The sequence below is a fragment of the Myotis myotis genome, unplaced genomic scaffold (genome assembly GCF_014108235.1).
Source record: "Myotis myotis isolate mMyoMyo1 unplaced genomic scaffold, mMyoMyo1.p scaffold_m19_p_19, whole genome shotgun sequence".
NCBI lineage: Eukaryota > Metazoa > Chordata > Mammalia > Chiroptera > Vespertilionidae > Myotis > Myotis myotis.
In genome coordinates, this window is record NW_023416323.1 from 5,141,677 (window position 1) to 5,166,358 (window position 24,682).

General features: G+C 49.0%; 1 protein-coding gene and 1 long non-coding RNA gene across 3 annotated transcripts; one reads left to right on the forward strand and one right to left on the reverse strand.

Annotated features, from left to right (window-relative positions):
• The first annotated feature begins 271 nt into the window (after positions 1-271).
• Positions 272-9,308, forward strand: EXOSC5 (exosome component 5). Of its 2 annotated transcripts, XM_036346596.1 has the most exons (6): positions 274-512; positions 4,986-5,099; positions 5,659-5,780; positions 6,997-7,137; positions 8,210-8,299; positions 9,141-9,308. In XM_036346596.1, exons 1-6 carry the CDS (start codon positions 377-379, stop codon positions 9,231-9,233), a joined length of 696 nt encoding a protein of 231 aa, XP_036202489.1. In that variant the 5' UTR covers positions 274-376; the 3' UTR covers positions 9,234-9,308. The 2 variants fall into 2 exon arrangements, with proteins under 2 accessions (XP_036202490.1, XP_036202489.1); XM_036346597.1 differs by lacking the exon at positions 4,986-5,099 and having other exon boundaries at positions 272-512; positions 9,141-9,307.
• On the reverse strand, positions 7,335-9,187 carry LOC118674601. The gene is made up of 2 exons (XR_004973673.1): positions 9,123-9,187; positions 7,335-7,705 (listed from the first exon to the last, which is right to left on the reverse strand). It is a non-coding gene; the product is annotated as an uncharacterized LOC118674601 (long non-coding RNA).
• Positions 9,309-24,682: the final 15,374 nt, after the last annotated feature.

Here is a 24,682-nt window from a genome sequence, read left to right on the forward strand (position 1 = left end):
ATAATACATCTATGAGTGGGTAAAACGAACTAGTTTCCCCCCAAAATTACTCTGGTCGCCTCATCGTAGTTGTTTTTATAACAGGCAAAGAAGAGGACAACCTGGCCAGAGCCTCGCGGTTTTGAGGCCCGGGGCCTCGGGTAGGACTAGCCCTGGCCAAGGACCGCCCCCTCTTTTCCATTGTCCAATGGCTTCTCTGGAATTTCGAGGCGGGAGTGGGCGGGATCAAATTGTTAGTAAACGGGAAGACACGTGCGGGCCCAGGGTACTGGCGCCGGGGGATTGGCGCGTGCGCACTGGGGACGCAGCCTACACGCCGGCGCGCGCTTCGGTGCGGAAGCGACTGCACTCGTGGTGTTGACGGAGGGAGCGGGCCATGCAGTCTGAGGCCAAGATCCACACTGAGCATGGAACGGATTCCAGTCCTCAGGGTCCCGGCTGCAGCCTCCGGCACTTTGCTTGCGAACAGAACCTGCTGTCCCGGCCGGATGGCTCTGCCTCGTTCCTGCAAGGTGAGAACTTAATCCAACTGGATACTGCCCGGGCCACGTTCATCCAGGTCGTAGTTGTTTTAGGGAATGGCTGTGGTGTATCTTGCAAAGGAGTGCCCACCTCCTCTGATACTAGCCGGTAAATGTCCCTCCAGGACTCGTACAGAACTTCTTCTTGCCCAGGTGAATACCACTAGATACTCTAGGGTACCTCCCTCACCTCTCTCCCTCCTCCTTCCCCTTCCTCCTCCCCCTCCCCCTCTCCCGAAGATATCGGAGAGAGGAGCAGACCTCCCCACAAGCATGAATACTCCAGAATAGGGAAAAATCTCACCAGAGTAAATAACGCCTTGATTAGATCCCTTCTCCGCCTCCCACACACATACCCTGGGTCCATACATCCCACACTGAGGCAAACCTGCCTATTTGTATAAATCCCCTGTAGATTGGCAGATCACCATTCCCGGCCTACTTCTGCCATTAGCAGACCTTTCACCCAAGTACATACTTTTCAGATTGAGGGTGAGGTCCACATCCTGGGTTTAGAAAGATTTTCCCCACCCCTACCCCACCAATTGGGTAAATACCCCTCTGACTGGGATACACTTCTCTCCATATGAATAAATATTCCAGAGATTGGAGTAGATCTCACCATCCCCTTCCTCTAGCTAAATACCTTTCAGACTCCCTGACCCAGGTAAATACTCCTCTGCAGATAGGCCTAATGATCACCCCCAAGATGCCTTAGTGCCTTCCCTAGGGCACTACCTTCTACTCAGTTACAAACCAGCTTTCATTCATTGAAGAGGTACGTATTTGTACTAAGTATTCTTCTAGGCACTGAGAATATAGCAATACTTTTTTTTTTAATCCCTGACCTAGCCCTGGCTGGTGTGGCTCAGTTGGTTGGGTGCCATCCTGTGCACTGAGGGATTGCTGGTTCGATTCCCGCTCAAGGCACATGCCCTGGTTTTAGGCTCCATCCCCAAGGGGGGTGTGCAGGAGGCAGCAGAGCAATGTTCCACTCTAGCATCGATGTTTTTCTCACTCTCCACCTCTACCTTCCTCTCTCAAAAAAAAAAATCAATAAAAAAATATATTTTTTAAATTAGTGAAGAATCTTCACTGCCTGGCCAGTGTGGTTCAGTGGTTGAACGTTGAACCATGAACCAAGAGATCGCTGGTTCGAATTTTGGTCAGGACATACATATGCCCAGGTTGCAGGCTCTATCCCCAATAGGCGATGTGCAGGTGGCAGCCAATTGGTGATGCTTCTCTCATTGATGTTTCTGTCCATCCCTCTCCCTTCCTCTATAAATAAATAAATAAACCCCTGACCTAATGGAGTTTACACTCTAATAAAGAAGATAGACAGTAATAAGTAAAATGCTACAGAGAAAAATACAGTAGGGAAGGAGGATAGGGTGTGCCAGAGAGGGTTACCATTTTTTAAATCCTCACTCAAGGATATGTTTTGTGTGTTCCTTTTTTTTTTTCTTTTTTCTTCTTTTTTCATTGATTCTAGAGAGAGAGAATGAAACATCGATGTGAGAAACATCAATTGGTTGCCTCCCATGCATGCCCCAACCGGGGATAGAACTTGCAACCTGGGTATGTGCCCTGTCCGGGAATTGAATCCACAATCCTTCAGTGCTCAGGACGATGCTCTAAACACTGAGAACACCGGCCAGGGCAAGGGTTGCGATCTTAAATAGGTCAGGAAAGGCCTCAATGAGATGGCAACATTTGAATAAAGACCTAACCCTGAAACTATCAGGAGGGAAAGTATACCAAGCATGGGGAACAGCAGGCGCAAAGGCCCTACGGCAGAACTTGCCTGGTATGCTTGAGGAAGTCGGGAGACCAGTATGGCTGCAGCAGTGAGAGGAGGTTTTGGAGAGAGGTAAGGAGACTTGCACATCATATAAGGCCTAGTAAGTGAGATGAGAGCCATTGGAAGTTTTGCTCAGAAGAGTGACCTGATCTGAATATATTTCAACAAAGTCTCTGGCTTCAGTGTTGCCTGTAAAGGGTATGGGGGAAATGGGGAGATGATGATGGCTCAGACTAGAGTGGAAGCAATGGAAGTGGTAAAACTCTGGATGTATTTTGAAGGTAAAACTGACACAATTTGCAGATGGTTTGGTTTTGGAGTTTGAGAAGAAAGGGACAGCACTAAGTTTTTTACCCAGATCAGCTGTGCTGGGGAGAGATGAGGTATTCAGTTGGAATATGAAGTTTGTGTTGCCTAGGAGATATCACAGTGTCAAGGTGGCCTGGGCAGTTGGACATACAAATCTGGAATTCAGAAGTGAGACCCATTACGGACATACAATTCGCAATCCTCTGGCTATAGGTAGTATTTTGAGCTCCTGATTAAATGAAATCACCAACAACCTGAGGATAGATGGGAAAGAAAAGAGGTCCCAGGACTGAGCCCTGAGTCGTCTCACTGTGAGGAGCTAACAGAAAGACACTGAGAAGGAGCCAGTAAGGGAAGCGGAAAACCGAGAGGGGGCAGTGACCTGGAGCCCAGAGAACGTGTTTGAGATGTAGGGGCCAACCACTGACAGGTTGCATCCTGTGAGGATGGAACGGACCTGTGGTTGACAGTTTGGATGTATGCGAAGCACTGAACAGTGTGGGCGCTGTCAAGAGCTGCTCCCGTGGGGTGGTGGGGTCAAGGAGGAAAAGGAGACAGTGAATAGAGACAGCTCTTTGGGAGTCTGTCTTTAAGAGGATGAGATCTATGGGGCAGGAGTTGAAGCTGGATGTGGGTAGAGAATTGTTGGAGCCGTGTCGTGGAGAAGGTGAGAGGGGAGGGACCCTGTACCACAGACAGCTCATCGGGAATAACAGGAATGAAGACCCCAGCATGGATCAAATTCTCTTAGGAAACTTCCCCACTTGGGGCAAATTCTCCTAGAACACAGAGAAGCCCTTGGTAGTGCAGCAGTCCCCCCTCCCAACCCCAGGAAAAACAGCCCCAACTGGGAACTGTCTCAGGCCCGCCCATAGGCTTAGCTCTCTTGCTAAATCCAGATGCCTCAGATGTCTTAGAACTTAGCAACACTGGTAAGGGTAGCCTCTTCCGTGTTCTAAAACCCCAGAGCCCCGGGACCCAGGCACAAGGGGAGTCCTTAAAGACCCTTGAACGTGTGTTCCAGGTGCTTCTGGCCTCGGAACCTGTGGTCAGCTTAAAATGCAGAGCCTGAAGCCACCCACACCTGCTAAGGCTGCCTTCCACATTTTTCACTAAGTGCTTTGGGGTGCTGACTGCAGACCAGAGTTTGAAAGCACTGCTTGAGCTCATTTCCTCACACCGCAGTCGCAGGTTCCCCCTTCCTCCCAACACATCGGAATGGCCTGTGCAGCTCTGGCATCTGTGTCTTTAAAGCTTCGGGGTGATTTTAATGCACAGTCAGGGCTGAGAAGCACCGCATTCATTTTTCCGCTGGAATCGAGTAGAAAAATATCAGCATATCAAAGCAGTAATGGTCAGGTGTTTTGTGAGGCCTTTGTTCCATTTACACACACAAGGTCTGTGGGCGTTTTGAATCCCGCTGTAAAATGTATTTCTTGGGAGCTATGGTCAGAAGAGTTTGGAAGCCGCTGCTGTGGTCCAGTCTCTCCATTTTGCAGATGGTATAACTGAGGTCCAGAGAAGTGATCAAAATCAGCCAAGAGAGCAGAGCCAGGAGGAGGCGGACAGGAAGAACTACAAGCCAGGCTTTTGGTTTCCCAGGTCTTGCTTCTCTTCTCTGGTCCATACCCACTCTGGGAAATTAAGCAGCAGCCAGGACCCACACCCAGAGATTTATCCTTTTCTTAGGTTTCCTGACTGCCGCAGAGTTTGGGGACAAGAGTCTGGGTGAGGGAGGAGAGTGGGGCTGGGTGAAGCTCTGAGAGAAGTCGAGACCAGCTGCAGTAAGAAGAAGTAAGGTTAGCCCGGCCGGTGTAGCTCAGTGGTTGAGCATCGACCTATTACCCAGGAGGTCACAGTTCAATTCCCGGTCAGGACACAGGCCCGGGTTACGGCTCAATCCCCAGTGTGGGGTGTGCAGGAGGCACCCCCACACCTCCATCACCATCATGCTGCAGGTCATCATGGATGTTTCTCTCTCCCTCTCCCTTCCTCTCTGAAATCAATAAAAATATATTTTAAAAAAGGAAGGTGCTAAGAACTTCCTATTAAAGTTAATAATATTATCTAAAGCCTGTTGCATACTCAGCATGTGCCAGGCAGTGTCATGGATTATCTCGTCCTCGCAATGCTGTGAGGGAGGTACTGTTAATGTCCCCATTTTACAGGTGAGGAAGTGGAGGGAGGGAATGAAGCAGGTGCTCAAAGAATCACTGCCAACAAATGGTGGACCAGGGCGATAGGGGTAGGGGGGACCCTGGCCACCCGGCTCAGCACCCACACTGTTAAGTGCTTCGCAGTGGGCCCGAGGCAGGGCATGTGTGGGTGAGGCCTCCATGCTCTCTCCCTAGGGGATACCTCTGTCCTGGCAGGCGTGTACGGGCCAGCTGAGGTGAAGGTCAGCAAAGAGATCTTCAACAAGGCCACACTGGAAGTGATCCTGAGGCCGAAGATCGGGCTGCCTGGTAATTGGTCTCCAGAGGTCCATTCTGTTGGGACCTCCCGCCCAGCTCCTCCCTCACTGCTGTCCCCAGTGTCTACTGTCCCCTCGTTTCCCCTCAGCTGTTCCTGTCTGTCTCCAACTCTGCCTCTGAGTCTCTGTGTCTGTGCTTCTGTTACTCCTCTCTTTGCCTCTCTCTGTTTCTCTAAGTCTTCCCTTCCTCTCCTTCCTGGCTCCACCTTCCCTTCTTTCCATTAATTTGTTTTTCTGCCCTGTTTTTCTGCCCTCTAACTCCCATCTCCCTCACTTCTGCGACTGAGCCCACTGGGATGGGCCTGGGCAGTAGCACGGGACATGGGAACTCTGGGTTTTCCTCCCCCAGGAGGCTCCCTTGCTAGATGCTGGAGGTGGCAGGGGTGGGGTGGGCAGCAGCCAGACCCTGCCTCCTGCCCACTCAGAATCCATGTCATCCATGCAGGGTCCTGCACCAACCCAGGCTGAGACTGCAGGTCCTTTCCAGAGGCCTGGGTGGGGCATATGGAGAAAGGGAAGAGCCTGACTCCTCCCCACCCCTGACTTCCCAGGTGTAGCAGAGAAGAGCCGGGAGCGGCTGATCAGGAACACGTGTGAAGCGGTGGTGCTGGGGGCGCTGCACCCCCGCACCTCCATCACCATCGTGCTGCAGGTCATCAGCGATGCTGGCTCTGTATCCTTTCTCCCAAGCTGCCTCCTCCAGGAAGTTCTCCAGAATCTCCCTGATCACCTCCCTTGCTGATGGACAAGAGCTCCAAGCACTTGATAGGCACCAACTTGTTGAAAAAGATTAGCAAACAGCTTGAGTGCTTACTGTGTGTCAAGCACTATTCTGAGTGCTGTACACATGTTAACCCATTTAATCTGCACAGCACAGTCAACTCACATAACTAGTAATTGGCAGAGCCAGGACTTGAACCCAGGTCATCTGGTGCCACAGCCCAAGGCCCCTGGCAGGTGGAATTCTTACGTTCCTTTGTTTCAGGTGAGGAAACTAGGCCCAGAGAGGGAAAGTCACTTGTCCAAGGTCACACAGCTGAAGACAGCAGAGACAAAACTCATGCTCACTCCTGACTCCAAAGCCTGTGCCACTGACCTGCACTCTGACCCTGAGCTTATGCTTGAGACTCAATGCTGGGAGAGCCATGAGCAAGCAGAGTAGTTGGGCCAACAGCTCATCTTTGGAGATCCCTATGGCTTGGGCGACAGGTTGAGGCTGAGGACCAGAAACGGGCATTTCATAGACAGGAGGAAGGAAGAGCTGTTGTAGCCCCACTTCACAGAGGGGGAAACCGAGGCTCGGAGGGAGTAATAGAGGGTCAGTGGCAGAAGTGGGATGGATGGGTTCTAAAGCCGGGCCCTTACCTGCTGTATAGACCTGGGGAGCAAACAGGTGGGGCCAGCTGTCTGGCTCAGCCCTGGGCTTGCCTCCCACCTCGCCACAGCCACACCCCTCCCCCAGATGGTGGGCTCCCTGCGGGCAGCGATAATGACTCCTCCCTCCATGTCCCTGCCAGGCTGTCATGGTGGCAGCCGCCTGCCTGCCTGCCAGATATCCAAGCTCCAGGTTGGCTCTGCCAATACCTCCCGTGTGATCTGGAAGGTTTCTCCCCCTCTCTGCACTCAGTTTCCCTACAGGTGCTTGGCACAGGCCATTACATAACTGGTGAATATCATGTTCCCTGATTGAGGCTCAGAGAGAGTAAGTCACTTGCTCAAGGTCACAAAGGCAGTTCTGGAACCCAAGGAACCACTTGGAACTCGGCCACACTGCCTTCCTGTGACCAGTTAGTGATGCAGCCACAGCACTGGCAGGGGGTGGAGGCGAGGACACACTCTGCTGGCCAGACCTGCAGTAGAATCTCTTAACCATTCCCTGTGGCACTCAGCTCATGGCCTGTTGCCTGAACGCCACCTGCATGGCATTGGTCGACGCAGGTGTGCCCATGCAAGCCCTCTTCTGTGGGGTCACCTGTGCCCTGGACTCTGATGGGACTCTCGTGCTGGACCCCACAGCCAAGCAAGAAAAGGTAGGTATGAAGGCCGGGGTGGTGAAGGACTGTCATGGTGGCGGCTGGCTGGCTGCCTACCATATTCCTGCCAGAAGAGGGACCCTGTCCCTCTCTCTAGACCACGCTTCTCTACAGCAGTTGGCTACCAGCTCAGTCCCAACTAGCAAGGTCTGCTTTGCTCATCAGGGAAGTGCAAGAAACCCAACTCAAACTGCTTGAGCAAAAGGAATTTATTGACATTCGATGCCAAACTCAGAACAGAGATTGAGCCAGAGCCAGGACCTCAAACGCCATCAGGATTTCCTTCCTTTGTTAGGCTGCTCTTTTCTGCATATCAGATCCATTCTCTGGTCAGCATCTCTCCTGAGGCTGCAACTGGCCCCTTAAGCTCTGTGCTTACATCTTAAGAGGCTCAGAAGCAAAGGAGGAGGGAGCGTTCCTCATCGCTCAAGCTCACAGTGCCCTCGGGCTGTGGTTACTTTGAGTTATTTGCCCAGTCACATCCAGTCAGGAAAGCAGAAACCACCTGGAGGATTTCCCACGGAGAGTTTAATGCAGGGAACTGGTTACAACAGTGTTGGAAGAGCTGAAGGAGCAAAAAGGAAGAAGGAGGGTCACCCAGAGATCAGCAGCCTGTAGCCAACATGCACTTAAGCTGTTAAAGGCATCACTGCAGCCAGTTCTAGGTGCACAGACATCCTGGCTTTGCACTGGCTACAGAAGTCCAGAACCTGTCGCACCCTCACAGCTACTGTGGCAGCTGCCACAACCACAACACCTGCCACTATCAGAGTAAGGACGCGGATGCTGTCCCTCCTGCCAGTCTCCCAGCAGAGAAGCTAGGAGGCGCTGGTAAATGATGTGCGCTGTGACCACCCTACAGGCAGGGATACTGCTTGGAAGCCTGTCAGGACCATGTGGATGGAAGCAGGTGTAGATCCAGAGGAAAGGCAGGAAGCCAGGAGGGGTGGTATATAGACACTCCATGCAAGAGCACCTGCCTGCAGGGAAGGCGAGTCCCTTCTTGGGATCCCCTGAGAGTGTGTCTGAGGGGAGATCCAGGTCCCTCACCCTCTTCCCTCATCCCTAGGAGGCCCGGGCAGTCCTGACCTTTGCACTCGACAGTGTGGACCAGAAGCTGCTCATGTCCACCACCAAGGGGCTCTACTCCAATGCTGAGGTACCAGCATGCAGATGCGGGTGAACCCTAGCCCCGCCCCCCCCCCCGCCCCGCCCCATGTGTTGTCCCAACTCTGCCCTACACTCGGGGGTTCAAGGAAAACTCCCTCCTTGCACTCCTTCTGTAAATAGAGTTTGTAAACTTTGTAGCCACAGAAACCTCTGAGAATTTTAAAGGGGAAGCCCAATTAATGAGACGGGAAAAGAGGAGAAGAGCTCAGGTTGAAATCAGGAGGTGGGAGCACCTGAAGGCCCACACCAGCTTCCAGTTCAGAGCAGTGCTCCCCCCCCCTCCCCCCCCAATCCCAGGTATGAAGAGTTTGGAAACTGTTGGGCCAAATGGTCTCCAAAAGCGTTTCCAGTCTGGACTCCTGAGAATCTAGGGATTTGTGGCAATACAGATTTGGGGTCTCAGATTCCATGGCTCTCAACATTATTCAGTGTCACGGGGCCTGTGGCTCTAAAATTCTAGGATCTCTCCAGGTCCATGAGCTGAGCTCTAAGTTTCCTGAGCTACGGTCCCTTCCAGCTGTCAGAATGCCTGATCCCGTTGATGTGAGGCCTTGGAGCTGCCGGAAGCTGGTCCCTGAACCCCTCACTTTCTCTTTTTTCCTTCACTTCCCCTCTAAAAGATCCTACAGTAGAGAAGAAGGAGATGCACTTGGAATAATCCCCTCCCCGCCTGCCTCACCTGGGGGTGGGGGTGGGGGTGGGGGGAGGGTGGCCAGGTGCAGGGGAAGTGGTATGTTTGTGGGCTCTAGAAATCAGATGCGCCAGCCAGGCCATGTAGGTGCAGGGATGCCCCCCTCGTCCCCCGCACTGACCAGTCTCTCCCCACCCAGCTCCAGCAGTGCCTGGCTGCAGCCCAAGCCGCCTCACAGCACGTCTTCCGCTTCTACCGGGAATCGCTGCAGAGGCGTTACTCCAAGAGCTGAGGCAAGCTGGGGCAAGGTGCCCCACCCGCTGCCACCACCCACTACCTCAAGCACAAAATAAACCAGCAGCCCAGCCTTGCCTCTCCGTCCTTGTGTGCCTGGGGAGCTTGTGGGCCTGTAGCTGCAGGGCCGCTGACCTGGCCACCTGAGGAGAGCACTTACCTGCAGTCCCTGACGGTTGGGGGTTGGGGAACACAGACACCTCCACTGGGAAAACAGTACTAGGATTGCACATTTATTGAATGAATTCATTTAGTCTAACATATCTATTGAGGACCCACTTCTCTATAGTGAACAAGACCCAGCAGTGAACGAGAAACCCAGGTTCGAGGAGTACTGGGGTGATGGGCAAATAAAAAGTCAGATGATGGTAAATGCTGTGATCAAACAAAAAAGCGGGGAAGGGGGCTGAGGGAAGGCAAGTTTAATACATCAGTCAGGGACACCTTCATAGATAGCTGAGGGAAGCCAGGAGGAAGCCGGGCAGCAGGCTCATAGACATGGGGACAAGCCCCAGAAAGAGACCCATGGAAGTGGAGGACCAGCAAGGCTGCCAGTGTGGCTGGAGCTGAGCACATGAGGACAGGAGAAGGAAAAATGGTCAGGGAGAGAACATGGCTTGGAAAGGGTCTGTCTCTGAGCCCAATAACCCAGTGAGGTGGGGCTGTTATAAAGTCCACATTTTATTTTATTTTTTAAAATATATTTTATTGATTTTTTTTACAGAGAGGAAGGGAGCGGGATAGAGAGTTAGAAACATCGATCAGCCGCCTCCTGCACACCTACTGGGGATGTGCCCTTGACCGGAATCGAACCCGGGACCCTTCAGTCCGCAGGCTGACGCTCTAACCACTGAGCCAAACAGGTCAGGGCATAAAGTCCACATTTTAAGATGAAGAAAAGCTCAGAAGCCAGTTTGCTGTCAGCAGTGGATCATGGGTCCCGCTCAGCCCCGCCCCAGGCCCTAGATATTCACAACCCAGGGAGGCCAGCACACTACTGTGGTTCCCCATCCGCACAGGGATATGACAGGTCTGCTGGTTTTCAGGGCTGGTAGCACCCCCTAGGGGGCATTTGGAAATACACGGGACATTTTTAGTTGCCGTTTGACTGTTCCCCATCCTTTTGTTTAGTGGGCAGGAACCAAGAATATGTGAGCATCAAGGAATAACTCCTACAAGTGGGCCACCTGGTTGCCAGGTCCCGTTGGCTGCTTATGTTTGGGGGTTCGTGATGGGCCCTGTGCTGCAGGCTTCACATGTTTGAACTAGCTCGAAGTTCCCACAACTGCCCCTTTGGGCAGTGCCATGTTCATCCTGGAAAGGGAGGAAATGCATAAATATGTCTAGCTTGAAATTGTGCTCCATGAAATGCTCAGCAGAATGCCAAATGGGGAAGTGCTCTAGGAAGATCCACTGGGATGGCAGTGAACGGAGTGAGAAAACCAAATTGTCCCTCATTGCTTGGTCATAGTAAGCCCCATTTAGTGAGCATATCAGCCCCTCTGCAAAGCGCTGTTCATGGCAGAACTCCAATCTACCTGCCAGAAGCCAGCACTTTGATATTACCTTAAGGAAGGCTCCATTCTCTCCCCACCCACACCCCAGTGTCAGGCCGTGTGATTCAACTGGGGCTGCCTCTGAGTGGGCCCCTGGGAAAGGGGCCTCTGGAGTCCTCTGAGTTACCGCAGCCATTTTTCTCCTCCAGAAGGGGGAGCCTGCGTGGAATGGAGCCAAGAAGCTGGAGCAATCAACATTGATTTCATTTGAGTCCTGAATCCTGCTCTACCTTATCTTCCCGTGTGTGTGTGTGTGTGTGTTTTGTGTGTAAGGGTGTAAGGTGATCTTGAGTTGATTTTCTGCCATGTGTTGAAAGAGCCCAAGAGGAGACTGCCTTTTACTTGTGTGACCCATTTCCCAGGAGGGGAAAATTCGTCCCATTTTGCAGATGACAAAAAGTGAAGTCACTCGGGCTCAGGCCAAGGTCACACACCTAATGTGTGGAGGAGTAAGTCCTTGGCACCCGGTTCTAATTCTCTGCTGATCACCCTCAGTTGTAAAGAGAACATTCTGCAACTTGGAAATCCTCCACCCCTCAGATTCCTCCTCCAGCTCTGAGGTGTCCGGGAGCACCCTGGGGACAGCCTGTCAGGTGCTCCCAGCCCCCCACCCCCCCCCCCCCACACACACACAGACGGATACAGTTTTGACTACAAGAGTGTCTGGTGTTTAATCCCACACTGCAGTGGACAGGAAAGGGGAGGGGGTGGCGGGAGGCAGTTGTCCAGCTTGTCCCATTGCTGGATGCTAACACTGCCACATCCACCTGGATTCTTCACTCTACCAATGTATGCTCTGGCTCACCGGCCCCTGGTTCATGGCGGGGGCTGCTAGGGCAGGTCCCGGGAGGCAAGGTAGGTAGCCAGGGTCACCAGGGCTGCCACGTGTGCATACGCCCAGTCCTACAGCCAGAACCCCAAGCAGGAAGGCATGGCGGGAGGTGGCCCCTGCCCCCTGGACATCCCCCTGGGCCCAAGTCTTGGTCTGTGGAGGTGCTGGGCATCAGTGACTCCGGCATCCCCTCTGCTCTCCCTGCTTCCTGAAGCCTGAGCCCCTTCCCCACAGGATACAACCATGTGTTCATTCATCCATATATTCTAAAAGTGGAGCATCACTGGGTCAGGCACAGTTGGGCACTGGGGATTCCAGGTGACTAATAAGATCTAATATTATAAAAGGCCCGTGGCCCTAATGTGGTGACGACCCAACGAGCAGCGGCTCTCAGGGCTGGCGGGGCAGGGTGCGAGCTACAAGCGGCGGAGGGCAGGGCACGAGCTACCAGCGTTGGGCAAACAGAAGCGAGCTACTCGCACACCACGCCATTTCGTGCACACTGGGCCTCTAGTATACGTGTATTAGTATATGCCACCATTCTAACTCATTTGATCCTCACAATGACCCTGAGGCAGGAATTATTCCAATTTCAGAGATGAGGAAAATGAGGCACAGAATAATTAACCTTTCAAACCTTGAACTAGATTTTAAATGATCTTTAACTGCTAATGGCCCTAGGCAGTTCACAGAAGCAAACTAAATCCTCTGGAGGAAGGTACCTTCATTCTAGGCCTCAAAATAATTTTTCAAATATGATGACCAGCATGCAGTCAAAGATAACCAGGCATAGAAGAAACCATGAATGAGAACATGAGAGATAAAAGACCAAATAGACACAATATCAGAGTGATGCCTACAGCAACAATGTGGCAGGCTGTGTTTTCCCCAAAAATGGCCACAATCATCTCTCCCATCCCACATGCTCTTCTTAAAGTGTGACTGATACTCTTCCCGTCAAGGGAGAGCTCTGTGTCCCCTTTCCTGGAATCTGGACAGACTGTGACTCACTCATAATTGATAGATGTAGTGGAATTGATTCCACAAAATTCATTCCTAAGTCAGGAAGGTGAGGCAGCTCCTGTGTTGCTGACGCTCCTGCTGGAGACTGGAGGCACAGAAATAGTCCAACTGCCCTGAAGCCAACATGCTGGAAGGAAGCCCACACCAGCCCACATGGGGAGACACATGTAGAAACCCCGAGACTACATGAAGAGAGACACTAACCACCCTGACTGTTCCAGATCTTACACTGGCTCACTGCAACCTCATGAAAGACCTGAGGCAGACCCACCCACTGAAGCCTTCCCAAATTCCTGACACAAAGAAACCGTGAGTGATAATGATTGCTGTTATTTTAAGCTACTAATTTTTGTAGTGGTTTCTTATACAACAACTAGAGGCCCAGTGCACGAAATTCGTGCACGGATTGGGTCCCTAGGCCTGGTCGATCAGGGCCAATCAGGTTCCCTGCTTCCCCACCTCCTCCTTCCCTCACTCCCTCAGCACCCCTGCTGCCACGGATGGTCGCCCACCATGTTCTGTGCTGCCCCCTAGTGGTCAGTGCACATCATAGCAAGCAATCAAACTCCTGTTCTCTCGGTTGAACTCCCATGGGGACACTTTGGCATATTATCCTTTTTTATAGATATAGATAATGACCTGGAAACCATGTTTGAGAAATAAAAGATAAGGAATAAAAAATTATAAAAGTGACAATTTTTTTTAAAAGAGACCATAGCAGAGGCCAGAGGTGTGTCGGATCTGGCGAGAGATAGACAGTTAGAGAGCAGGGGAGTCGGAAATCAGATGGAAGACAAACGGAGCCAAAGGCTAGGGAATAAAGATGCGAGGCAACCCTAACTGGTTTGGCTTAGTGGACAGAGCGTGGGCCTGAGGACTGAAGGGTCCAGTCAAGGGCATGTACCTTGGTTGCAAGCCCGATCCCCAGTAGGGGGCGTGCAGGAGGCAGCTGATTGATGTTTCCCTCTCATCAATGTTTCTAACTCTCTATCCCTCTCCCTTTCTCTCTGTAAAAATCAATAAAATATATTTTTTAAAAAAGATGAGAGGCAAATCTGGAGAGGAAAAGCCAAAGAACCCGGGATGAAGGAGAACAGGAAAACCACAACTGGAAATCTAGGAAGCCCACCTGCAGCCCCTCCCACTGCTGCACACTTATTCCAAACCGTGCCTTACACACCTACTTGCCCCATGAACTACACTCCCATCCCAGGTTCACACACCATCCCTTCCCCTCAGACCCCTCCCCAATGACACTTTGCATTTTACTCTAGTTCACACCTCCTGTGCTGCTCCCCCCACCCCCAAGCCTGCACACTCTCAATACCCAAGTCCCTGGCCACAGTTACCCATCCAGACAAGCCCAACCCCCACCTCCATCTATATGCATTCATCTCCCAAGAGACGCCTTGCATACTTGCCTCAGGCAACATCAGCTCCCAGAAAATACCCTCTGAGCCCCAACCTTCTTACACACTCTTTCTAAGTGACTCCTTGCACACTCCTAATCTCCCCAGCATCAGATCCCCCCATATGCACACATACGCACAAGCTTCCCACACATGCACCCCAGGACACCCTCCCCTGTTCCCATCACTTTCCTTGCACACCTGCTCCAAAGACCAGTCCTTGTACCCCTCACCTATTCCACCCACATCGATGACCCCACACAATCCCCTGCGCACCCAACACCTCCTAGGCACCTCCAGTTTTACCAGAATCCACCTTGGCATACCTACCCCATAACACCCCCAACCCACCAGACACTCGTATGTACTCAACAAAGAATATTCTCCTCGCCCCACAATCCCCCTAAGGGTTCCCACCCTCCACTCCCCACCCCCCATTCCCCACCCCCCATCCCCCACCCCCGCAAGCCTCCAGCCTTCACTCCAAACCTGGTTTGAGCCGATTCCCTCACTAAGGATTTGCCTCCCCATCCCCAACACCAGGACCCGGGGGAGGGGCGGTGCCCTTACCTGTGCCCCTCCCTCACCGCCCACGGCTCGAAGCCGGGACCTCCCGGGTCCCTACCCCGACACCGGCCCCGACCCTGCCACTTGGGCTTGGGAACCTCAGTGAGCACCACGCTCCCCCGCCCAAGCCTGGGGGCGCGGAGTCTGCGCGGTCCGCTTGGCTCCCCTCTCGGTCCCGGCCAGCAGCGCGCAGGGGCGGGGATGAGGGCGGGGCGGTGGGCTCCGGACTCCGGACTCCGCCCTCCGCGGCGGCCTGGAAGGGGGCCTTGAACGCCGACCTCAACACGAGACGTGGGCCCCTGACTCTCCGAGTGCGTGGCAGCAGGAGGGTGGCCGGCACTGCGAGCTCTGAGCCCCCGAGACCTGGCCTAAGTGCTGCCGGGCGGAGGCGTGTGCACATACATCCTCAGAACGACCAACGAGGCACTCTTTTTTTTTCAATCTTCAATATTTTTCCAATCATTCTTAGAGATTGTGGAAGGAAGGGAAGGGGAGAGACAGAAACATGGATGTGAGAGAGACACATCCATTGGTTGCCTCCCGGGCCGGGATCAAGCCTGCAACCGAGGTACAAGGTACGTGCCCTTGACCAGAATCCAGGACCCTTCAGTCCACAGGCAGTGCTCTCTCCACTGAGCCAGTGGACCAGGGCAAGGGCACTCTTGTTTATTGTCCCGTTGTACACAGGAGGAAGCAGGCACAGAGAGGCTTAGGTGCGCGCCTCCTGCAGCTCACTGAGTGCAGACTACCTCCTGGGTTAAGTGCTTAAGCGCATCAACGCATTGATTCCTCTCAGTAGCTCTATTTCTATCCCTATTTTGCAGATCAAGAAACTGAGGCTCAGAGATGTGTGCTCACCTGGCCAAGGTTAACTGGAACTAGGCCTGGCAGATTGCACCCCAGAGCTGTATCCCTTGCTGGTCAAGGGGAGGGGAGGAAGCAAAGGCAGAAGGTGACCTGGGGGCTTTCCAGGAAAGGAGGATGAGGTGGGACGGGCCTGGGATGGGGGTTGTGCTGGTCATCAGATGGTACAGGCGGTGGTTGAGTCAGTATTTGGACCCACAGGGCCCTGAGTTCCTTTCCAGGCTCTTCAGATCACTTGCTGTGTGACCGCTGCAAAATGGCATCCCTTCTCTGAACCCAATATCTTCACCTGTAAAATGGTGTCACTGCTCCCTGCCTGCAGAGGTGATGACATACATCAGCCACTTAAATTAGGTGAGATTACAATGTCCAATATTCACCCAAAGCCTGGCAAGGTAAGCACTGGAAACATGTTTGATTATGTTTATTATTATTATTATTATTATTAATTATATCCATCTCCATCAGTCTGAGTAGGGGACTCCCCTCACCCTGCGGGTCTTCTCCTCCTTCATGGAGCCCACTCAGCCTGCACCGGCTTCCCTTTCCCAGAAGCCCTCCATTTCACCAGTCCCTGTCAGCCAAACTGGAGGCTTCCCTGCCTGATGTGGGGCCAGCCAGGGGAGGGGAGGGGGTGCGCAGGCGGCTCTGAGCCAAGAGTCCCTGCGCTGGAGCTGGCACCACCCCACTCCGCAGGAGAGCACTTGAATCAGCCAGAGTGTCTGGCAGCTGCAGGGAGACTATGGGAGGGTAGATGAGAGGAAAAAGGGAGCAGGATTGCTTTGTCTGGGAGAAATACCCCGTTACTCTATCTTCTTAACCTCTCTCTCATTGGTTTTCCATCTTGGCTACTGAAACATATTACAGTAGTCTCCCTTATTCACAGGGGATATGTTCTAAGACCCTGGGTGGGTGCCTGAAACTGTGGATAGTACCAAAACCTGTATATACTAGTACAATGCTTTTTCCTATATGTACATACATACCTTTGATAAAGTTTAATTTATAAATTAGGCACAGTAAGAGGATAACAACAATAACTAATAAAAAAAGAAAATAGGACACATAACAATATACTGTCATTAAAGTTATGTGAATGTAGTCTCTCAAAATATCTTGTAATGTACTCATCTTCTTGAAGATGTGAGATGAGACAATGCCCCCGTGATGAGGTTAAGTGAGGTGGATGATGAAGGCACTGTGACTTTAGGCTACTATCGACCTTCTTATGATAAGCGTTTCTTGAACACAAGCACTTTGATACCATGACCATCGGCCTGGTCATCGAGCTGGCTGCTAAGTGACTAGTGGGTGGGTAGAGTATGCAGCATGGGATACACCGGACAAAAGGATGATTCACATCCTGGGTGGGATTCATCACGCTGTTCAGAATGGCGCACAATTTACTAGTAAAACTTCTGAATTGTTTATTTCTGGAATTTTCCATTTAATATTTTTAGACCATGGTTGATCTCAAGTAAGTGAAGCAGCAGAAAGCAAAACCAGGGATGAAGGGGTGGGGAGAAGGGCCTCCTGTATATGTTCCTGTTGTCTTACCCTCCCACGTCAGTGTCAGCTGCAGGAGGCTTGAGACTTGAATGATTTTGTTCAATGCTGTGCCTCAGGCCTAATTCAGCACCTGGTACAAAGCAGGCCTTTATACATATTTGGGGGCATGAATTCTCACCAGCCTCAGTTTTTCACTGAATCTCTAAGCTCTGCGGGTCCCTCGTCCCCCTAGGCCACCCTAGTGACTTATTCATTTCCATTTAGATCTCTCTGGCCACCATCAGCCTTGTACTGTCTCCCCAGCCCCACCCCTTTCAAGAGATCACAAGAGACCCAGGCCTCTTAGGGTCTGTGATGGTCCTGGCATATTAAACAGGAGATTCCACCCAGAATCATGAAGGGAGGTTTACACCTTTGATGCAAATTCAAGGAGGAACAGGACATTTATCTAGTCTCAAAGTGTCTTCCCACAGATTACTTAGTTATTATAAAGGGAGAAAAATAGTATCAGTGCAGAAGACCAGCAGACATCACCTTAGCCAGGTGATAGAAGTTAACCTCACCAGTCACGGAACAGATCAACAAGATGTGCCTCTTGATATGCACCGAGAAGGACACAACATCACCTCTGTGGTTTTCCTGCCCCCCGCCCCCCAAAAAAATCCATCATCTGAACCTAATCATGAGAAAACATGAGACACCAAAATGAGGGACACTCTATAACAGTGATGGTGAACCTTTTGAGCTCGGTGTGTCAGCATTTTGAAAAACCCTAACTTAACTCTGGTGCCGTGTCACATATAGAAATTTTTTGATATTTGCAGCCACAAGCCAGGCTGATGGCTGCCAGTACAGCGGTGGTGGTGGGAGCCTCTCCCGCCTCCTCAGCAGCGCTAAGGATGTCCGACGGCAGCTTAGGCCTGCTCCCCACTGGCAAGTGGACATCCCCCGAGGGCTCCCGGGCTGCCAGAGGGATGTCTGACTGCCAGCTTAGGCCCAATCCCCCAGGGAGCCAGCAGGTGGTCATCCCCTGAGGGGTCCCAAACTGCGAGAGGGCACAGGCTGGGCTAAGAGACCCCCCCCTCCCCGCCGAGTGCACAAATTTCTGTGCACTGGGCCTCTAGTTGTTTCATATGTCTCTTGGTCATCTGTATGTCCTCTTTGGAGAAATGTCTATTTAGGTCCTTTGCCCTTCTTTGTTTTTTTGTTTTGTTTTTTGTTTAATCCTCACCAGAAGATATTTTTCCATTGATTTTTAGGGAAAGTGGAAGAGAGAGGGAAAGATAGAGAGTAACATCGATGTGAGAGAAGCACATTAATTGGTTGCCTCCTGCATGAGCCCTGTCCAGGGCTCCTGCCAGGGAGGAGCCTGCAACCAAGTTATGTGCCCTTGACTGGAATCAAACCTGGGGCCCTTTGCTTCACATGCTGATGCTCTGAGCCAAACCTGCTAAGGTATACCCATTTTTTAATTGGATCGTTTGTCTTCCTTTTGGTAAATTGTATGAGTTTCTTATGTATTTTGGATATTAACCCTTTATCAGATGTATCATTGCCAAATATGTTCTCCCATACAGTGGGCTCTCTTTTCATTTTGTTGATGGTTTCTTTTGCTGTGCAGAAGCCTTTTATTTTGATGTAGTCACATTTGTTTACTTCCTCCTTAGTTTCCTTTGCCCTCAGAGATGTATCTGTAAACATATTGCTATGAGAGATGTCTGAGATTTTGCTGCCTATGGTTTCTTCTAAGATTTTTTAAAATTTCTTTATTGATTAAGGTATTACATATGTGTCCTTATCCCCCCATTGCCCCCCCCACTCCTGTCCCCACCCTCCTATTGTCTGTGTCCATTGGTTAGGCTTATATGCATGCATACAAGTCCTTTGTTGATGTCTCCCCCTTACCCCCACACTCTCCTACCTTCCCTCTGAGGTTTGACGGTCTGATTTTCACAACTTACATTGAAGTCTTTTATCTATTTTGAGTTTATTCTTGTGTATGGTGTAAATTGGTGGTCTAGTTCATTTTTTTTAAATGTATCTGTCCAATTTTCCCAGCACCATTTATTGAAGAGACTCTCTTGACTCCATTGTATGCTCTTGCTTCCTTTGTCAAATATTAATTGAGCATAATGGCTTGGGTCATTTTATGTTCTGTTCCATTGATTTCTATGCCTGTTCTTGTGCCAGTACAAAGCTGTTTTGATTACAGTGGCTTTGTATATAACTTGAAATCTGGTATTGTGATTCCTCCAACTTTGGTTTTCTTTCTCAAGATTGCAGCAGCTATTCGGGGTCTTTTTTTGATTCCATATAAATTTTTGGAATATTTGTTCTTGCTCTGTGAAATATGCTATTGGTATTTTATTTTATTTCTTTTTTATTTTTTAATATATATTTTTTTATTTCAGAGAGAAAGGGAGAGGGAGAGAGAGATGGAAACACCAATGATGAGAGAGAATCATTGATTGGCTGCCTCCTGCATGGCCCACAGTGGGGATCAAGCCCACAATCCAGGCATGTGCCCTGCCCAGGAATCAAACTGTGACCTCCAGGTTCTTAGGTCGATGCTCAACCACTGAGCCATGCTGGTCGGACTGCCGTTGGTATTTTAATAGGGATTGCATTGAATCTGTAGATTTCCTTGGTTAGTGTGGACATTTTAATGATGTTGATCCTACCAATCCATGAACACGGTATATTCTTCCACTTGTTTATATCTTCATCTATCTATTTTTTCAACATCCTGTAGTTTTCCAAGTACAGGTCGTTTGACTCATTGGTTAAGTTTATTCCTAAGTATCTTATTTTTTTTTGTTGCAATGGTAAATGGGGTTGTTTATTTAGCTTCTCTTTTTGAGGATTCATCATCTATACTAATAAAAGGCCAGGTGTCACGACTGGAATGACCAAAGACCAGACCACTATGGCCCCTCCCCCAAGCAAGCAGTTAGGGGCAATCAGGCAGGCAGGCAGAGTGGTTAGGGGGATCAGGTAGGCAGCCCAGCGGTTAGGAATGATCAGGCAGGTAGACCAGCAGTTAGGGGTGATCAGGTAGGCAGGCAAGCGGTTAGGGGTGATCAGGCAGGCAGGCAGGCAGGCAGAGTGGTTAGGGGTGATCATGTAGGCAGGTGAGCAGTTAGGGGCAATCAGGTAGGCAGACTGCCCCTTGCAGGGCTGGCCCTGCCCCCCAGCAAAGATAGAGGGAGGCCCAGGCCAGCCAAGCCATCGCACCCCAGCCTGTCGCCTACAGAAGGAGGTCAGCAGTGGCAGGGGAGAGGGGGCAGCGCTGCACAGATAGCAAACAATGGCAGCAGCGGGAGTGGGGCCAGCTGCCTGCAGCCAGGGGAAGGAAAGCCCTGCTAGGCCCTGATCTCAGGCCACGCCTAGCGACCCTACCCAAGGGGTCCCAGATTGTGAGAGGGTGCAGGCCGGACTGAGGGACCCCCCAAGTGCACAAATTTTCATGCACTGGGCCTCTTGTTGGTATATAAAAAAGCCATCAAGCCCTAGCCAGTTTGACTCAGTGGATAGAGCATTGGCCTGAGGACTGAAGGGTCCTGGGTTTGATTTCGGTCAAGGGCGTGTGACTAGGTTGTGGGCTCAGTCCCCAGTGGGTGGTGTGCAGGATCATTGATATTTCTATCTCTCTCTCCCTCTCCCTTCCTCTCTGAAATCAATACAAATATATATTTTTTAAAAGCCATAGATTTTTAGGTGTTGATTTTGTATCCTGCTACATTGCCAAATTCATTTATTAAATCTAGTTGTTTTTTGGTGGAGTCTTGAGGGTTTTCTATGTACAGTATCATGTCATCTGTGAATAATGAGAGTTTTATGTCCTCCTTTCCAATTTGGATGCCTTTTATTTCTTCTTGTCTGATCGCTGTGGCTAGGACGTCCAGTACTATCCTGAGTAAGACTGGTGAAAGTGGGCATCCCTGTCTTGTTCCGGTTCATAGGGAAAATGGTTTTAGATTTTACCCATTGAGTATGATCTTCGCTGTATGTTTGTCATATATGGCTTTTTAAAATATATATATTTTATTGATTTTTTTTTTACAGAGAGGAAGGGAGAGGGATAGAGAGTCAGAAACCTCGATGAGAGAGAAACATTGACCAGCTGCCTCCTGCACATCCCCCACTGGGGATGTGCCTGCAACCAAGGTACATGCCCTTGACTGGAATCGAATCTGGGACCTTTCAGTCCGCAGGCCGACGCTCTAGCCACTGAGCCAAACCGGTCAGGGTGTCATATATGGCTTTTATCATGTTGAGATATGCTCCCTTTATTCCCAGTTTACTGAGAGTTTTTATCAAAAATAGGTGTTGGCCGAAACCGGTTTGGCTCAGTGGATAGAGCGTCAGCCTGCGGACTAAAAGGTCCCAGGTTCGATTCCGGTCAAGGGCATGTACCTGGGTTGCGGGCACATCCACAGTGGGAGATGTGCAGGAGGCGGCTGATCGATGTTTCTCTCTCATCGATGTTTCTAGCTCTCTATCTCTCTCCCTTCCTCTCTGTAAAAAATCAATAAAATATATATTTAAAAAAAAAAAAAAAAAATAGGTGTTGGACTTTGTCAAATGCTTTTCCCACGTCTATTGATATGGTCATGTGATTTTTGTCTTTCAATTTGTTTATATGATATGTCACATTTATTGATTTGCAAATATTATACCAGCCTTGCACCACTGGAATAAATCCCACTTGGTCATGGTGTATGATCTTTTTAATATATTGCTGGATGCGATTTGCTAATATTTTGTTGAGGATTTTGTAGCATCTATGTTCCTCAGGGATATTGGCCTGTAATTCTCTTTCTTTGTAGTGTCTTTATCTGGTTTTGGAATTAGGATAATGCTGGCTCATAAAAAGAGTTTGGAAGTGTTCCTTCCTCTTGGAGTTTCTGAAATGGTTTGAGGAGTATAGGTGTTAGTTCTCTTTGAGTATTTGGTACAACTCCCCTGTGAAGCTGTCCAGACCTGGACTTTTGTTTGTTTAATTACTGCTTCTATTTCTTCAGTTGTTATCGGCCTATTCAGGTTTTTTGATTCTTCCTGATTCAGTTTTGGGAGATTGTATTTGTCTAGGAATTTGTCCATTTCCTCCACATGGTCCCGCTTGTTGGCATATAGTTGTTCATAGTATTTTCTTACAATCCTTTGCATTTCTGAATCCTTTGTATTTCTGTGGTGTCAGTGGTTACTTCTCCACTTTCATTTCTGATTGTATTTATTTGGGTCCTCTCTCTTTGTTTCTTGATGAGTCTGGCTAACAGTTAATCAATTTTGTTTATCCTTTAAACGAACCAGCTCTTGCCTTAGCCAGTTTGGCTCAGTGGATAGAGCGTCAGCCTACAGACTCAAGGGTCCCGGATTGATTCCGGCCAAGGGCATGTACCTTGGTTGCGGACACACACCCAGTAGGGAGTGTGCAGGAGGCAGCTGATCGATGTTTCTCTCTCATTGATGTTTCTGACTCTCTATCCCTCTCCCTTCCTCTCTAAAAAATCAATAAAATATATATTTTTAAAAAAAGAACCAGCTCGTGGCTTCATTGATTTTTTGTATTGTTTTTTTAATCTGTTATTTATTTCTGCTCTAATGTTTATTTTTGTTTGTTTGTTTGTTTGTTTGTTTTTGAGGTATGCCTGTAGTGCTATGAGCTCCCATCTCAGGACTGCCTTTGTGGTGTCCCAGAGATTTTTGTGTTGTTGTGTGTTCATTTTCATTTGTTTCCAGGAAGTTTTTGATTTCTTTCTTGATCTCGTTCGTAACCCATTCATTGTTTAATAACATGCTATTTAGCCTCCATGTGTTTGAATGTTTTGGGTGTTTTTACTGTAGTTGATTTCTAATTTCATTCCACTATGATCTGAGAAGATGCTTGATATGATTTCAATCTTCTTGAACTTTTAGAAACTTGTTTTGTGTCCTAACATGTGGTCTATCTTTGTGAATGATCCATGTGCAGTTGAGAAGAATGTATATTCTGCTGCGTTGGGGGTGAAATCCTATATAATAAAGAGCTAATATGCTAATTAGACCAGACAATGGAACGACCTTCCGAAATGACCAGTGGGCAGGGGGTGGGGCCACGGGGCTGCAAGGAGCGGGGGCCACAAGGGCCAAAGGCCTACTCTTGCATGAATTTCGTGCATCAGGCCTCTAGTGTTCTATAAATGTCAATTTCTGTTTCCTTGTCTGGAAGATCTATCCAGTGCAGACAGAGGGGTGTTAAAGTCCCCTACTATGACTGTATTGTTGTCGATCTCTTCATTAAAATCCTCTAGAAGTATATATATATATATATATATATATATATATATATATATATATTTATTTATTTAGGGGCTCCTATGTTGGGTGTATATATGTTTACCAGGGTAATATCCTCTTGTTGGATTGATCCCTTTAGTATATTATGTAGTGGCCTTTGTTGTCTCTTGTGATGGCCTTCATTTTGAAGTCTTTTGTGTTGGATGTGAGTATTGCTACTCCAGCTTTTTACTCCAAATTTTTTTTTCCATCCCTTCACTCTTATCCTATATAGTATGTCTTTTGTTCTGAGGTGGGTCACATTTAGACAGCATATAGTTGGGTCATGTTTTTGTATCCATTTTGCTACCCTATGCATTTTGATTGGAGCATTTAATCCATTTACATTTGTGGTTATTATTAATAGGTACTTATTTATTGCCATTTTAATTCTGTATGCCTAGGTTTCTCTATGTGTTTCTTCTCATTGCAGCAGTACCTTTAGCATTTCTTATGATGCTGGCTTGGTGATGATGTATTCCTTTATCCTTTTTTTTTCTTTTTCCCCAGGAAGCTCTTTATTTGACCATCTATTTTGAATGATATCCTTGCTGGATATAGTAATATTGGTTTCAGATCCTTGCTTTTCATTACCTTGAGTACTTCATGCCATTCCCTTCTTGCCTATAGAGTTTCTGATGAGAAATCAGGTGTCAGCCTTATCGGAGCTCCTTTGTAGATAACAAAGTGCTTTTCTCTTGCTGCCTTTAAGATTCCCTTTGTCTTTAATTTTTGGCATTTTAATTATGATATGTCTGGGTGTAGGCCTGTTTGGGTTCTTCTTGCTTGGGGTTCTCTTTGCCTTCTGAACTTGTGTGACCCTTTCCTTTACCAGGTTAGGGAAGCTTTCTGCCAATATTTATTCAAACACATTTTCTATCCCTTTCTCCCTTTCCACCTCTTCTGGCACACCTGCTATTCTAATATTGTTACATTTCATGTTGTACCACAGCTCCCTTAAACTGTCCTCCTATTTCTTAATTGTTCTTTTTGGTTTTCTGATTGAGTGATATTTTTCAACTCTGTCTTCTAATTCACTGATTCGATCCTCAGCTTCCCCTAATCTGCTGTGTATTCCTTCCAATGTGTTCTTTCTTTTTTTACATTTTCGATGTTTTGTATTCAAAGGTTCTCAAACCAATGTGCCCTTTATTTATTCTATGTCATTCTTTATTTCCATTTTCATCATTACTTTATCTTTTTTCATGTTGTTGAGCATCTTTACCATCATTACTCTGAACTCTGTTTCAGATAAATTTCTTACCTCTGCTTCATTTATATCTTTTTCTGGAGAATTCTTTTGTTCTTTCATTTGGGGGTTCTTTGTCTCCTCATTTTGGCTGCTTATTTGGGTTTATGACTATGTAAT